Source organism: Petaurus breviceps, unplaced genomic scaffold, assembly GCF_028583685.1.
Source record: "Petaurus breviceps papuanus isolate PSGF00001 unplaced genomic scaffold, PetGlider_PUasm1.0 220, whole genome shotgun sequence".
Lineage (NCBI taxonomy): Eukaryota > Metazoa > Chordata > Mammalia > Diprotodontia > Petauridae > Petaurus > Petaurus breviceps.
Genome location: NW_027185876.1, coordinates 18,370,403 through 18,387,092, shown reverse-complemented (window position 1 = coordinate 18,387,092; position 16,690 = coordinate 18,370,403). Strand labels below are relative to the sequence as shown.

At 40.3% G+C, this 16,690-nt stretch overlaps 1 protein-coding gene across 1 annotated transcript in view; it reads right to left on the bottom strand.

Moving 5' to 3' along the window:
* Positions 1 to 15,529, bottom strand: part of LRRC52 (leucine rich repeat containing 52) — a 54,098-nt gene extending 38,569 nt beyond the window's left edge. Inside the window, exon 1 of the mRNA XM_069094509.1 lies at positions 14,911 to 15,529. Coding sequence (XP_068950610.1) covers positions 14,911 to 15,529 — 619 coding nt within the window. The remainder of the gene's footprint in view (positions 1 to 14,910) is intronic.
* Positions 15,530 to 16,690: the final 1,161 nt, after the last annotated feature.

The following is a 16,690-nucleotide window of genomic DNA, read 5'->3' as shown; positions in this document are numbered from 1 at the left end:
GAACCCAGGTCCTTCTGACTCCAGTGCCAGCACTCCATTCACTGCTCTACCTAGCTGCCCCTTTTGTTGTTGTTGGTTTTTTTTGTGCTATTTGAGCTCATTTTAAGGAAGATCTCCCTAATAAATGTTGAAATAAACCTCTTTGTAAGGTAGTGTCAAAGGAGAGATTGGATGACCACTTGTTTCGAATGGTGTAGAGGAGGTGTTCTTATTTCATGGCAGGGTTTAGAATAGATGACTTCTCTAATCTCTTCCAGCTCCAAGATTTTTTTTTAAAGCAATCGGGGTTAAGTAACTTACTCAAGGTTACACGGCCAATTATTTTTGTGTGGGTGCTGATTATCTGAGGCTGGAACCAATCCCAGGTCTCCTGACGCTGGGGCCGGCACTCTTACTGTGCCACCTGGCTGCCCCTCCAAGATTCTTTGTATCATCATGATTAGACAAGGGCTCCCTCCTATTCTCCACCTCCCTTTTCATTTCTATTTTTTCTTCTTTGGGCATTATAGGAAAAGACAGAATTATACATAGAAGAAAATAGTTGGCCTTTGTTGACAAGAGAGACTATACTAAGATTTATCTATATTTTGAAGGAAGATCAGAAATAGGCTTTTTTGGGAATTTCATCAAATGCATTTGATGTGGTGGTTGGGATTGGGGTGGGACATGTTTTTACTGCTACAAACAAGCAAGAGAATTTTAGAAAAGTCATTCTGCTTCTCTGGAGTTTACTTATCTTTAAAACAAGGGCACAAGGCTAAATTATCTTCAAGGCTTTTTCTAATTCTAAAATTCTGCCCTGTGGATACCCTGGACAGAAAAAGCAGACTTTCGTGGAATCTGTTGTATTTTATTCTGATTCTAGAGGGATTGGCATCAATACAGAGGTTGGTCAAATGCTTCAAAACAGCTATGGCCTCATCTCTAAGTCTAGCTGTAGCTAACATGAATAGACTCTGGGGAAATACGTTCCCATTAGAAAGAGTGCTGTGCCTAGGCAGGACAATGGAAAACACCTATTCACCTTGTACTTATTAGTAGATTTTGAATCATGGCTGTGTCCTGCTGACCTTACCTTCCTTAATCTCACAACTTAGTCTTCTCTCTCCCATAATTGTCCTTTACTATATGTCGGGCCCTCTTGTTCATCTCTCAATTCTGTGCCAACCCCATTTTATTTTTTTGTCTTCTCAACTCAGTTTTAGGACTATATAAATTGCCTGTCCATTCTTCTCTACTTGTTTGGAAAATATGGCTATGAGACCTGTTCTCATTTCCATGGCCTAATTTTCTTCTTTTATATAATCACAAAAATTTCTTGGCTAAGCCAGAAAAATGCAAAGTACTGACTTAATTCTTGAACCCATTGGTGCTTCTAATTATTAGAGCTGATACAACTGTGGGAAGCTCTAGGTCTTGTTCAATTAACACTGTGGTCACCATTTTCCCTAGGGTCAAGTTTTGGACAGGTTCATCAGTTGGCTTGAATATCACCCTTCCTTCACCTTGAATATCTCTCCCCATCTCAGGAGTTGTGGTGGTAATTGATTTACTTCCTCACATCCCTTTCAGGTAAAAAATGGTCCAGAGAATGGATGGATTGGGACAAAATTTAACATCACTATTTGGCTCTCCTGATGAGAAATTTTTGTGCCTGTGTCCAAATAAGGATGTAACTTTGATAATTAGCTCCTAAATATCTACTAAACTGCATAACCACATTAATTTTTTCTCTAAATTCAAACAATCCAAATGAGATTAAGATTGAGACAAGACATAAATATATGAAGTAAGTAGAGAACAATTCTAAGGCAAAATTCCATAGGAACAGATGTGTCATAATATTGTACTGGCTATATAAGGCAGTGATGAGTTTTAATAATACTTATTAAACACTGTGCACTTATGTTGGAAGAAAATGGTCTCAGCAAACAACTTTCTTCATATACCATTTTATTCTCTGTTGAGCATGTTGTCAGCTATCATGGATTCAGCAAGCATCTCAAGCTGGTTAATTCCAGATCTATGCGTCTAGCCCTATTTTTTCTCTTAAGCTTCAGTCCTACATTGCTAAAAATGAAATCATTATCTCCATACCCCAAGCCTTCCTTTCTTCTAAACTTCACTAGTATTGTTAAGGACACCACCATACTCCCAGTCCCTGAAGTTCACAACCTCTATTTCATTCTAGACTCTTCACTCTGTCTCACACCCCTTCCCCAATCTGATCTTTTGCCAAAAAGCCTATTGATTTTACCTTTGTAACATCTCTGGTACATGCTTCCTTCTCTCCTCTGACACAACCACTGTCTTGGTTCAGGTCCTCATCACCTCATACCTGGAGTGCAATAGTCTGCTGGTTAGTTTCTCTGCCACAAGTCTCCCCCCATTTGAGTCTATCATCTGCTTAGCTGCCAGAGTGGTCTTCCTCCTAAAGCACGGGTCTGTTCATGGCACTCCTCTACTCAATAAACTCCAGTAGCTCCCTATTGCCTCTATGATCAGATATAAAGTCTTCTGTTTAGTATTCGAAGCCTTTCATCATCTCCTCCCTCTACCCCACCTTTCTAGTCTCTTTTCACCTTATGCTAGCCCGTGTGCACTGAGATGAAGTGACACTGACCTCCTCGCTGCTTTTCACACAAGACATTTCTCCTTCTGATGGATATTTTCACTGGTTGTCGCCCATGCCTGGAAATCCTTTCATTTTCATCTCTGCTTCCTGGCTTCCTTTAAGTCCCAGCTAAAATCCATCCTTCTACAGGAAACATTTCCCAATCCTCTTTAATTCTAGTTCTTTCCCTCTATTTATTATCTCCATTTTTTCAAACATAGGTTTTTTTGCATATTGTCTCTCACATTAGACAACGAACCTCTTGAGTCTTTTGCCTTTTTTTTTTTTGTATCCCAGTGCTTAGCATAGTGCCTGCCCAATAGTAGACCCTTAATAAATATTTATTGACTGATTTACCAGTTGTCCATAGGACAACCCCAACTGGATATCTCAGGCATCTCAAAATATCCAAAATGGAACTAATTTCATATTTTCCCCAAAGTTCATCCTTCCTCCAAACCTTCCTATTTCTGTTAAGGGGACTACCATCATTCCAGTCACCAAAATTCACAACTCTAGACTCTTCCTTAATTCTATACTCTCCTTCACTCTACCCTATCTAGTCTGTGGTCAAATATCGTTAATTCCATCTTCACAACATCTCTTGTATTAGTCCCCTTTCCTCCATATCCACATCTACCATCCTAGCTCAGGTGTTCATCATCTCTTACTTAGGACAATTGAAACAAGCTCCTAGTTCAGACCCCTGATTTTATCTCTCTTATTAATCCACTTATTAAAATTGATAAAAGAACCTTCCTAAATCACCAGTCTGACCATGCCACGTTCTTGCTCAAGAACTGGTAGTGGCTCCTCATTGCCTCTTAGATAAAATGCAAATTCTTCAGTTTGGCATTTGAAGGTCAATCTGGCTCTCAGCCTACTTACAGTCCCTAGGTTTCTGTACATGACTTTTTATTTTTCAAATACTTTTACATCCCAGCTTGCTAGCCTGTTTGCTGTTCCTAAACTCAGCATTCCATCTCTCTCCTCCTTATCTTTTCACATACTACTTTAAATTCCTGGAATATACTCCCTCCAACCCCCCTCTTAAAATTCCTAACTTCCTTCCAGGCCCATCTCTGTGAAGCTGTCCCTCATCTCCTTAGCTACTAGTGCTTTTTTTTTCTTTCTGAAATTATTGAATATATATTTATTCAGTTGTTGGTACATCTCCCAGTAGAATGTAAGTTCCTTGAGGGTAGGTACTGTTTTTCATATTAACTTTTTATCTCCATTGCCTATTACAGTGCTTTGCATACAGTTTGTATTTGCTAAATGCTGATTGGATTAAATGTGATTTGGATTCTGTCCTGAAAAATTAGTGATTTCACTAATGTGAGTACTCACTTCACCAAAGAACTGTAAGGTTCTGTAATAAAAAGGGTCACTAGATCCATGCCTGACACCTTTAAAGATTGGTAGGATGGCACAGATTTTGGGAATCTAAGTTCTCCTTCACTCTGAATAGGAATTACACAAGCCTGCTTTTGACCAAGGGGGCCATAGGAACTTTGCCACCAACCCGATATGAGACTAGATGGGCTGTATTGACTAGGGAACTAGGGGAGCTCTTCCCTTCATAGAGAAAAAAGGAACATTTTAGCCTTATTTCTTATTCTGTTTCATACCTTTTTCAAGACTGGCATAGTCAGGTTATGACCCCATTGCTATTCACTTGGTAAAATACTGACCACAAATATTGACCGCAGGTTCAAACTTGTGATTGACATGAAGAACTCCTGTACAGAAACTTCTTCCCTTGATGCAGATCAGCAACTCATCTATAAGTTATAAGTCACAGAGTACAGGGCACTGAGAGGTTAACTGTCTTGCCCATGATTACATAGCCAGACTGTGTTAGAGGCAGGATTTGAACCCGTCTTCCTAGCTCTAAAGTCAGCCCTTCTTATGCTATTCACACACTTCCTATTGAGCGAGTTCTCAGTTACTAATGATAACATTACTACATTATTGTGGAGGGCTTCATTATTGGCATGCAGAGTTGGCACTAGGCAAAGGCAGATAGGCAAAATTCACCTTTTGCTGCCTTCTACCTCCCCTTTCAGCACTCATTTTACTTGGCTGACATGTCACTAGAAACACAGGATGCACAAATATAGAGAATACACCCAAAGTGTTCACATGAACTATTTGTGCCTGACCTGTGGTAGAACATTCCAAGCTCATATTGGTCTGATCAGTCACGTTTGGACACACTGAAACTTGTATCTAGCATAGTGATGTCATTTTGCTCCTCTTTACGAATGAAGGACAGCAACCAACCAACCATTAGCATTGATCAGGGCCCCAGTGCTGTCCTATGGATTATCTCATCCAGGTTTCCCCTACCATATTGTGTCCTATGCCTCATATCTCTTTGCCATCAAAGTCCCTTCTCTGAAAGGATCTTAAGTAATGATCACAGGATCATAGATGTCAGGCTGGAAGCAACTGTGGAGTTCAGATGGCCTAATCTCATCTTACAATCAACAAAACTGAGGCACAGGAAGGGTAAGTGTCTTACTTAAGTGGCAGAGCTTGGTTTTGATCTCAGGTCCTCTGCAGATCCAGTGCTCTCTATTATCCTATACTGGTTTTTATGTGTTTGAATTTAGATAGGACAACTCCTTAACCTTGAAGAATAAAATGCTAATGGTTGGTTGGTTGTTGTCCTTCATTCTTAAAGAAGACCCAAATGGGGCAGCTAGGTGACACAGTGAATAGAGCACCGGCCCTGGAGTCAGGAGGGCCTGAGTTCAAATCTGGCCTCAGACACTCAACACACAAACTAGCTGTGTGACCTTGGGCAAGTCACTTAACCCCAATTGCCCTCCAAAAACCAAAACAAAAAAAGAAGACCCAAATGACTTCACTATACTAGAGTCAAGTTTCAGTCTGTCTGACTGTGGCTGATCACACCTCTAGGAGCTTGGAATGATCTACCACAGGTTGGGAACAAATAATTCATGTGAACATTTGGGGTGGATTCTCTAAATCTGTGCATCTTATGTTTCTTTTGAGCTATTTCAATTCTGCTTGACTCATAGAGCATAATACCTTCTCTGATGAGGGCATGCCATGCTGAGCAGTCCTGTGCCAGTATCTCCCAAGTCACAAATCAATTCCAAAGACATGGAAAAGATTTTGGGGACTCAGGGGTCTTTAAAGAAGTCATAGAATATGGAACTTGAAGAGACTCCCAATCATCCTATAGGCAACCATCTACTAAGGCAATCCTAGGTTAGCAAGGATGATGAGATCTGCTTAGCATCCTATCTACAAGGTCCCAAGTCTTAGGAATATTTTTCTTGCTAGGCAGGTAAACTCAGACAGTTCAAGGATGGCCACCTACAGAGAGCAGATGGATTCTGCCAGGTGCTGTGTTTGCTCCAGGTCAATTTTCATGTCTATAAAGAGCCAAAAAAAGAGTACATGTCCTTATTCTGCTTCAGTTTTTTTCAAGGAGGGCTTAATGAGATGATGACTGTTACTAATGCTGACCACAATTATTCTAAGACTGAGATTCTCAGAATTAATTTGTAGTTAGGAATAGAACTAGAAATAATGTCAAGGGGCACCATGTCTGAATTCTGGCTCTGATACATATTAGTTATATGACTGTAGTCAAGTCATACAGAAGCAGCATTGTATGGTGCAAAGAGTACTGGCTTTGGAGACAGATGACCTGGATTCAAATCCCATCTCTAACATTTATTTACTTATGTCATCTTGGGCAACTCAATGGACTTCCTCAGTTTCCCTACCCGTAAAATGGAGGTAGCTAAAATGCCTTTTGGAAGTCTCTCCCACCTCTAGATTTATGATCTTATAAGTAAGTCATACTTCTGTGAACCTCAGGTTCCTAATAAATTCCTAATAGGATTGTTGCTGTTGTTTCATCAATTAGTTGTAAGCGACCCTTTGTGACTCCATTTGGGGTTTCATTGGCAAAGATACTGGAGAAGTTTGCCATTTTCTTTTCTGGCTCATTTTACATATGAGGAGCTGAGGCCAACAGGGTAAAGTGACTTGTCCAGGGTCACATAGCTAGTGAGTAAGGCCGTATTTGAAGTCTGGTTTTCCTGCCTCCAGGCCCAGAACCTATCCAATGTACTACCTTGTGCCCCAAGGCATGAAAAAGACAAAGATAAGAAATAAAAATATCTCCCTGTTCTCAAGGATCTTATATTCTACTGAGAGGATGCAACATATGCACAAATATTTTCAGAGGGATGACAGCATAAGGGACCAGGGGGAGCAGGAAAGGCTTCATGTAGGAAGTGACACTCACTTGAGTGTCAAAGGAAGCTCGGGATTCTAAGAGGTGGGAGTGAAGAGGGAGTATTTTTCAAGTGTGGAGGACATGGAGATGGGAGATCATTTTCTGAATCAACTAATAGACAGACCCCTTTGTCTGGAAAGCAGAATATATACAGAGGAGTAATGTGAAATAAATCTGGAAAGGTGGAAACCAGAGTCTAGAAATTCCAAAAAGGTAGGTATCAAGGACTTTAAGAATAACTGGCATTTATATAGCACTTTAAGGTTTGAAAAATGCTTCACACATTTATCCTTTAATCCTCACAACAATCCTCTGAGGCAGTTTCTTTATTATAACTATTTTACAGATGAGAAAACTGAGGCCAAGAGAAGTTAAATGATTTGGCTAGGGTCACATAGCTAGTAAGTGTCTGAGGCAGGATTTGAACTCAGGTCTATCCTAACATGTCTAGCATGCTATCCACTGTGCCACCTAGCTACCTTTCTAGCTTGAGGAGTTTGTAGTTTGTCCTAGAGGTAATAGGGAGTCATTGAATATTCTTGAGTTGAGAAATGACATAATCACATCAGTCTTTCAGAAATAATCATTTAGTAGTTTGGTGGAGGATGAGTTAGAGAACATTGACTGGTGGCAGTGAGACTAAGAAGACTGTTAAAATATCCCGAAGAGGAGGATCTGAGCTAGTTAGCTATGTGAGTAGAGAGAAGGGGACAGCTCTATGAGATGGTTAAAGATAGATATGTTCATACACATTGTTTTGTGACAATTGGATTTATGAATTCCTTTTCTCATTCTTACATTCAGTCATATAAGTTAGAACTTTGACTTGAGTTCAAATCCTTCTGCTACTTACTTTGTATGACTTCCTTTTTCTACTCAACTTTTCTACTCAAAAAAAAAAATTCTCCTAAAAAAAAATTCCTACTCAATATCCTAAACTCGGGGAGTTGGGATAGGTGATCTCTTAGGTTCTCCTGTCCAGCTCTAAATTTATGATGCTTTAACAGCTTATGATCTTGCTTGGACTCAGAAATATTGAGGCATGAATTCATTGGCAGTATGGCTTGGTGATGGTCTTTCCAAGCTTTACGGATGACTTCATAGTACATAGAGACTAAGCCATCCTGGGTAAGTCACTTAACTTTAGTTTCATCAACTGTAAAGCAGGAAAAATAATAGCACCCAGATCCCAGAGTCGTTGGGAGGATCCAATAAGATAATATTTTTAAAGCACTTGGTCAGCCTTAAGGTGTGATATGAATACTATTATTTTCTGGGTTTAGGGCCACAGAATAGTCATATAAGAATGGAATACAAAGAGGCATTTTTTTTAGTCCAACTCTGTCATTTTATAGGTAAGGTAAAAGAAAACCAGAGAAGTTAAGGACAAACAACTAGTTAGAAGTAGAAGTCATCTGGTTTACAGTAGAACCCAGCTCTGGTTTACCAGGGGAGCTCTACCATTCACTGGTTCATACACAGCTCACCAGTCACATGGCTAGTGGGCGGGAGAGCTCCCCTGGTTAGACCACAACTAGAATATTGCCACAATTTTAAAAAGAACTAGAGTTGTCCGTAGAAAGACAAACAAGATGGTGAAGACCTTGAGATCATGCCATATAAGGATGGAGGAAGAATCAGGGGACTTTTAGCCTAGAGAAAAAGAAGACTTAGAGGTGACATAACTCTCTTTAAGTAACTGAAGTATTTGGATATCACTTGACTTAGCATGTAAAAGCCTTCCATGATCTGGCTCCTACATTTCTAGACTCAACTTTATATTATTCTCTTCTTGTACTCTAATTTCCAGGCAAATTGATTGATTTGACATTATATCTCCTACCCCCATGCCTTTGCATGGTCTATTGCACATTCACTATATGCACTGTCACCATCACCACTTAGGATCCCTAGTTTCCCGGAAGACTCAGCTCAGCTCAAGAACAGTACACCTCTCATCCAATGTCTTCCTGAACCCCTACATCTTAGTCCTTTCTCTGTCTTCCCATTGTCATGTACATATTTATCTGTTGTATTCCCCTGGTAGAGTGTATACTCAGTGAAGGGGGAGACTATTTGTCCATTTTGTCTTTGTACCTTGGGCTCTTAGCATAGTGCCTCACAATTAAGAAATGCTTGTTGGATTGGCCATCACATGGAAGCCTAATTAAGCTTGCTCTTTGACTCCAGAAGACTTCACGAGGAGCCAGAATGGGTGAACACTAAGGAAAAACTTCCTGAAAATGAGGACTATTCACAAATGGAAGGGAGGTCATGGCATCCAATCAGTGGAAACCTTTAAGCAAAGCCTGGCTCACTACTTCTCTGGTATGTTGGATAGGGGTTTCTTGTTCTAGTGTATTTTGGAGTGATTGATTCTGTGATCATCTTCAGGGCTTAGTACAATGCCTGGTGCATAGTAGGTGCTTTTTGAATTGACTTGAGGGTTTGTGATTCTGCAGAAGCTAGCTCTGGAATCTAGACCTTTTGAGGGGAAGGTTCTGTACTTTTCCTAACATATCATATTTGATTCTATTCAAGTATTCAGATAAAAGTTAGGGGTCCAATTCAGTGATTGCAGCTGAGAATTGTTCTAAATTTGCAAAGATTAAAGATGGATTTCAGTAACTATACAACCTTAATCTCAGAACCCCAAAGATAAATCTTAACAGTACTAACCTGGAAAGAAATAGCCCTGAACTTAAATATCTAGCTGATACAACAGAGTTGAATATGGCAGCCTGATTACTACTTAGCTGCATTATATTAGACAAATTGCTTTTTTTTATCTGGGCCTCAACTCCCTTCTCTAGCAAGTGAAATTTATGATCACTAATTATTTGTAGGAATTAACCTGTGCTAAAAACCACTGAGGTTTTGAGAACATTTAGGTGGCAGAAATAACCTTGTATTGCCTACCTCACAGGGCTGGCATGGGGGCTGTAAAGTGACACAGAAATATAAGTAATTTTTATCATAATAATGAATGCCCTGGTGGGTCATCTGTATTTGACCTTATCTTCCTAGGAAATACTAGATATCACAGGAGGAGATTAATTTACCTTATCTTTTTCAAATAGAATCAATGACTGGAAAAAGACAGTTAGGGCCAGGATATTTTCCTTCTACATGTTGACCCAGGCCAAAAACGAAACTGAATCTATTGGTCTATTTTTTTTAAACTACATGTGTGCTGATTGGGGCTAGAGTCCTGCTTTCTCATTATATGGCAGGACATCAGCATCCCACCAGTATTTAGTATGTTATAGGTATACTTTGTGTAGTAAAATTTATCCCTGTGAAGTTATATATAAATAGAATTTTTATAAATAGAATCATGTAGCATATATCAGAGAAGCACATTATTCAAAGGGACCTTGAGAAAGAGGTTCTTTTGTGATATGTCACAAAATTTTAATTTAGTTTAATTTGGATCTGTTCAGAAAGTTGAGGTGTCTTTGGACTAACCAAAGCAAATACATCAATGACACATCTTGCTTTATTCTTTTTTTTTTTTTTAAAGCAATCGGGGTTAAGTAATTTGCTCAAGGTTACATGGCCAGTTATTTCTGGGTGTGGTGCTGAGTATCTGAGCCTGGATTTGATCCAGGTCATCCTGACAATGGAGCAGGTGCTCTTACTTGCCGAGCCACCTGGCCACCCCTAAGCAATTGGGGTTAAGTAACTTGCTCAAGGTTACATGGCCAGGTGTTTCTGGGTGGGTGCTAAGTGTTTGAGCCCGGGATTCCATCTCCAGGTCTTCTCAACCCTGGAGCCGGTGCTCTTACTCGCTGTGCTACCTGGCCACCCCTCTTGCTTTATTCTTTACAGCAGAGTTGGTCCTAAGCAACGTTGTAAAGGATGGGAGGTTTGTTTTGGGGCACCTTTCTGATAAAAAGTGGGAGAGTTGGGACTTGAACCTCAGATCTTCTGGCTCCAGAGTCACTGGTATGTTTCTGGTACATTATATTTGTATGTTTAATAAAATACATGGCAATATGGCTAATTCAAGGTTGTTGCTTTTGTTCAGTTGTTTCTGACTCGTTGTGATCCCATTTGGGGATTTCATGGCAGAGATACTGGAGGGGTTTGCCATTTCCTTTTCCACATCATTTTACAGATGAGGAAACTGAGACAAACAGGGTTAAATGATTTGTCTAGGGTCACACAGCTAGTAAGTGTCTGAGACTGGGTTTGAACTTATGTCTTCCTGATTCCAGGTCCAGCACTATTCACTGTGCACTATTCACTACCCCAAGGGTAGGCATTACACAAATACTTATGCCCTTCAAGAGGAAAAGGAGTGCTCTTGGTTGGCTTGGGATTGGCTTCCATTTTGGTGAGCCAATAGTAAACTGGAGTTAACTGTCATATTTATATATCCTTCAGGCCTTCTATGACTTAAAACAGTGGAGTATAATCCAGAAGAGGGAGGGTGAGAGAAAGACAAAGAGAGAAAAAAAGAAAGAAAGGAGTTTTGCAGGTATGAAAGCCTCACCAACCCAACAGCCTTCAGTAATTCAGATTATTTGGGAAGGTGTCCTTCCTTTCTTAAATAATAGTAATAACAAAAAACCCCATTTACACAGCAATGATTATGCCAGACCCTGTGCTAAGCATTTCACAAATATTACCTCATTCAATCCTCACATCAACCATCAACCTTAGAAGGTAAGTATTATTATCCCCATTTCACAGCTGAGGAAACTGAGGCAAGCAGAGTGTTTTTGTCAAAGTCACACAGCTTATAAGGGTCCGAAGGCTTGATTTGAACTGACTCTAAACCCAACATTCTATTCACCATGCCACTCAGTTGCCTTTATTATTTCCTCTCCATTGTCCTTGACAAACACACATATGTTGATTCATGATGAATTAATGTTCTAGACCACCTGGGCTACCTAGAAATAGGTCAGATGATACTTCTATCACTCTGAGGAAAAAGTCAGCAAAACTGGTTGCTGCTTTGAAAGGACTCATAATCAAATTAGTCAAAATGATCAATGCATGGGTGCAACAAAGAAGGGAGATTGGGAAAGGTAGGGTTTCTGGGGAGATTCAGTGTCATGTTTAAAGAGTCGACCACCACAACTTTCTATCTGCGGAATCGTGTATTGGGAAGAACACTGGATTCCAAACTGGAGAACTTTGATTTCTATTGGAGACTGGCTACTTACTAGCTGTGGGAGCCTGAAGTCAGAACACCACCTTCTTTACTTCTCTGGGCTCCTTATTTCTTCTATAAAATGAGAGAATTGTACGAAATGATTTAGCAGATTCTTTCCAGCTCTAAATCTCAAGATAGACTGAATTCAAGTGTGGAATAGGATGGGGGTGTTTCGGGATAGTACAACAGCAAGAGCAATGAATTAGGAGACTGAGGATAAGGGTTAAACCCCCACATCTACCACCTACTTTGACCTTGGCCAAGTCATGGAACCTAATTTAACTTCAGTTTCCTCACCAGTAATCGGCTAACTGACCCCTAAGGTCCCTTCAAGTTCTAATGACCCAGATTTTCTAGATCTAAAATCCTGTGCTATTACCTCATAAAAAGGGAGTAGCTTTCTTTTTCTCACTATCTCTATTTCTCACTATGGCATTTTTAAAGTTAGCATTAAAAGAAATTAAATACACAAATAAGATTTATATTGAATCGTCTTCAGAGAGCTTTATTATCAACCACAAAAAGAGAGGGCACTGTGATTATTATTTATTGGGCCTTTAAGAAGAGAACAAATATATGGGGAAATAAGGTGACTTATCCATGGTGACTTGGCATTTGCATTGGCACCAGGTAAGGCAAAACAATTACTTTGGTGAAATTTCTTCTATTTAGTGGCCTCTTAACTATTCCAGTTGAGATGTCTGACAAACATTTTCCAAGGGCTGTTTTGTCTTTACTGTTGAAGAAAAACAGTCTTCGATGGCTGGGAGGGGATCACTTGTCCTCCCCTCAGTCTCCTTAATGGCTGTCCTAAGAGTCCCAAACTATTTCACTACACCTTAAAATTGTTATATGTGGCTTACTGGAGACTTTACTTGGTAAAATAGTAATGTGGATTGGTGCAAATATTTTCAACAGTGTTTTTTTTAGCAGCCTAGGGGGAGGTCTGAAGGGGCAAAGAAGCAACAAAAAATAACAATAAAAAACAATAAAAAAAGAATAAAAAGTAACATTTGGATAGTATTTTTAAAAGTTTTCAAAAATACTTGAAATAAATGATCTTATCCTCAACAGGTAGGTGATCCCCCTCCCCCACCATTTTACAAATAATGAAAGTGAGGCTAAGAGTGGTTTAGTGGTTATATAACTCAGGCAAGGGGGCACATAGCTGGTAAACATCTGAACTGGATGGATTTCAAATCCAAGCATTTCAAGTCCTGACTCCAGGTACAGCTCAGTCTACCTGCAAACACCATCCTGAAAGTATTGACTTCATGAGGGTTACTGTCCCTTGGGAAGCAGTGTATAGTTTGGGAAGATCCTGACACCAGCTCTGAGATCATCCTGCCATCTTCCTGAGCCTCACTTTTTTCGTCTCTAAAATGGGGATATTTTTGCCAGCTAGCTCAAATGTTTGTTACAGGTGGAAACAATGCTTACTGAAATCTGACCTCCTATTCCAAAAAGAGTATGGGCCAAGTTTATCACACTGGGAACACCTGGTTCACCCAAGCAAACTAAATATGTCTTCTCCTATGTTGCTGATGTCATTATAGAGGTATAGAGCCAGCAGTGAAAGACTGGAGTAGAAGAGATTTGGGTTTATGTTATAGGGAGGCAGGGAAATGTGACATGAGAATCTTGAGTGGAAAGGGAGAGGGCCTGAAATGCAAAGCTACCAATTTTATTTTCTTCTCATTTGGGACTCCCAACAGACTTTGGTGGAGAAGGGGCCCTGGCAGTAGCAATTAGCTTGGAGAGTTTCCATGTGAGACCTCATGATCTGCCAGCTAGAGACCCTGATCTCTGCAGTAGAGGGTGCTGGACATGTTTACAGACAATAACTTTCCCTTTTTTAGCTTAGTTCATTTACTCTTTCTTACATCTTATGTTCACTTAAGTTTCAAAATGCACTGACCATCTTTTTCCTTTGTCTATTCCTCTACCTCCTCCCTTGATGGACTATCAGCTCATCTTTCAGTCCCCCAAACTGTTCTCCCTCCCTCCTTTCAAATCCATTCCTCTAATTTCATCTTCCCTTTGGACGGTTGAAGTCTTGGTGGCATTCAACCTGACTACATATCCCTGAAAAACTTAACTCCCAAATAAAGGAGATTGAAAACTCATGCCATATATTTATTTCTTCCCATTTCAACTCATCTTCCCAATGTTACTCTTCTATTCGATTTTTTTTACTAGCCGGTATGAAGTCTGGCATTGCCATATGGCAAATGCAAGATTCTGAGCAATGATCACCATGTCTGGCACATAGCACATGTTCAATAAATGCTTCTTGACTTGAAAAAAATAATGTAAATCAAGGAAATTTCTAGCCGAGGTAGAAGAAAGCTCTCTTTTGTCTACCTGTGAATTTGGGCTGTTTTCTATCTACCCTTCAGACTGGACCCTCAGTGAAGGTTTTCACAGGAAAGACTGCACTTCAATCAATCAGTTCAGCAACAAGAATTTTAAAAATGTCTTCTATGAGTCAAACACTATGAGCCAATGAAATAGCCCTTACTCACTAAAAGCTTACATTCTGATGAAAGAGAAAAGAAATACACTTTGGGCTTTTTTTCTCCCCTGAAGTCAGAAAACAAAAGTCCATATGTGAGCTTTGAAAACTAGACAAGGTATTCCAAAAGTCTTAGTGCAGTTGAAAACTTTAATAACTGATAATATCTCAACAATCTGAGAAATGTCTGGAAATAAAGCTACCACCCCCAATTTCCTTCCATTCTTATTGCCTCTCCTTTTTCCTGCATCTCAGCCCAGCCCAGCCCAGCCCCAGTTTAGTTGTTGCCTCCTTCCTCCCCTTTCCCAGGCCCCACCCATCCCCCTCACCTGGGTAGTCAATGTCTGAAACTATTAAGAAGATGGTCAATTCCACTAATCGACAGTCACAGTTCCAGGGGTTTCCTTTCAAATACAGAGTCTTGAGATTAAACAGGTGGTTGATGGTGTGGGCATCCAGGAATGTCAAAGCTGTGCTGCTCAGATCCAGGTTTCTCAGGAGGGTGTTGTTGGCAAAGGTGTATTTACTGATCTCTGTGAGGTGGGGGTTGTTGGAAATATTTAGGATTACCAGATTGCTGAGCATGCTGAAACCATATGGGGAGATCTGACTGATGTTGTTGAAACTGAGGTCAAGGTAGATGAGTTTGTAGACTCCAATGAAGGTGTAATCCATGATCTCTGTGATTTGGTTGAAGGTACAGTCTAGGTAGATGAGGTCATTGAGGAGAGCTAGCTTTATGGCTGGCAAGAAGGTGATATTGTTTCCTTTCAGAATGAGTTGCCGAGTGGACATCGGCATATCGGGGGGATACTCCACCAGGCCAGAGCAAATCACCTCTAGTAACCTGCAGGTGCAATTTTTCGGACAAGCGTCATTCCCTGCAAGCAGTCCCATGCCGAAGGAGAACAGCAACCACCAGGGCCAACGGCCTGTCGCAAGGGACATAATAAGGTGTTGTGGCTGCCTTTGTCCCACCTTACTGTCTGAGCAGAATGCAGGCAAGTGTGTGTGCCTGTGTGTGTGGGGGGGGGGCAGGGAGGAGGGTGAGGTGAGAAGGGTAAAGGGAGGGAGGCGAGTGGGGAGAGAGATCTGGAAAGGACTATAACATTCTACCTTTGTGTAAGCAATTTTTCCATTACAGGACAACAGAGCAGAAGTTGAGATGTGAGGCCTGATGCCGCACAGTCTTCTGTTTGGGAGCCCTTCAGATCGCTCACTCACACAGCCTCCTGGCACTTGGCCCACTTGGCTGCTTGAGCATTATTCACCCTTTTCTCCAAGTTTGTAAGTGAAGGGGAGCCAGGGCAGAACCGCATGCCACTGTGGTTGCCAGGTGACACTTTTGTGATGTCAGCAGCTGCAAAACAGACCTTGGCTATGGGAAAAAGAATTCTCCCCTGTGCAGCTGGGCACCTAGCCTGGGGGTGGTGTCTACCTAGGTAAGCTGTGTGGGTGAAAGGCTCTGTAGCTGGGACTCTTTGGAAAAGGTGTCTGCTATGGGGATCCCTATACTGTGCCTCTATCTGTGGGTGTGTGGAAGAGACTGTATATATGATGGTGTTGCATGTTGTAGGGGTGCAGAAAGAAAAAAAGATTAGGCAGAACTTCAAAGTGCATAGAACAGGCAGATTCTGCCTTTTTAGGGGGAGGGCTCTAATAGGTACCAGTGTTAAGGTGCTGTATGGAGAAGAGGATGGGGGAATGAGCCCTGGATTGTATGAAACTAAGAGAGAAATCCAGTGATAAAGATAAATGTCATAAATGGCAAAATGTTAGGTAACGACTACTATTACTAATATAATTATATAATATATAGTTATTAATCATTATTATTAATATAAAATCATTTTAGGTACATGTAAATCTCTGTGTAGAGTACGGATGCTTGTAATAAATAAAACATTTTCAATACTCATGAAATTATTTTAAAAAATATTTTAAAAATAAATTTAGATAAATTCTTAAAAACATATCTTCCTCTTCTGTATAAAGACTATTTGGATGAGATGCTCTCCAAGTAGCATCTTTTTTCTAGTTCCATCATTTATGATTTAATGGTAATAATCATAAGGATAACAAAATTATAAAAATTTACTCTGTCACAAA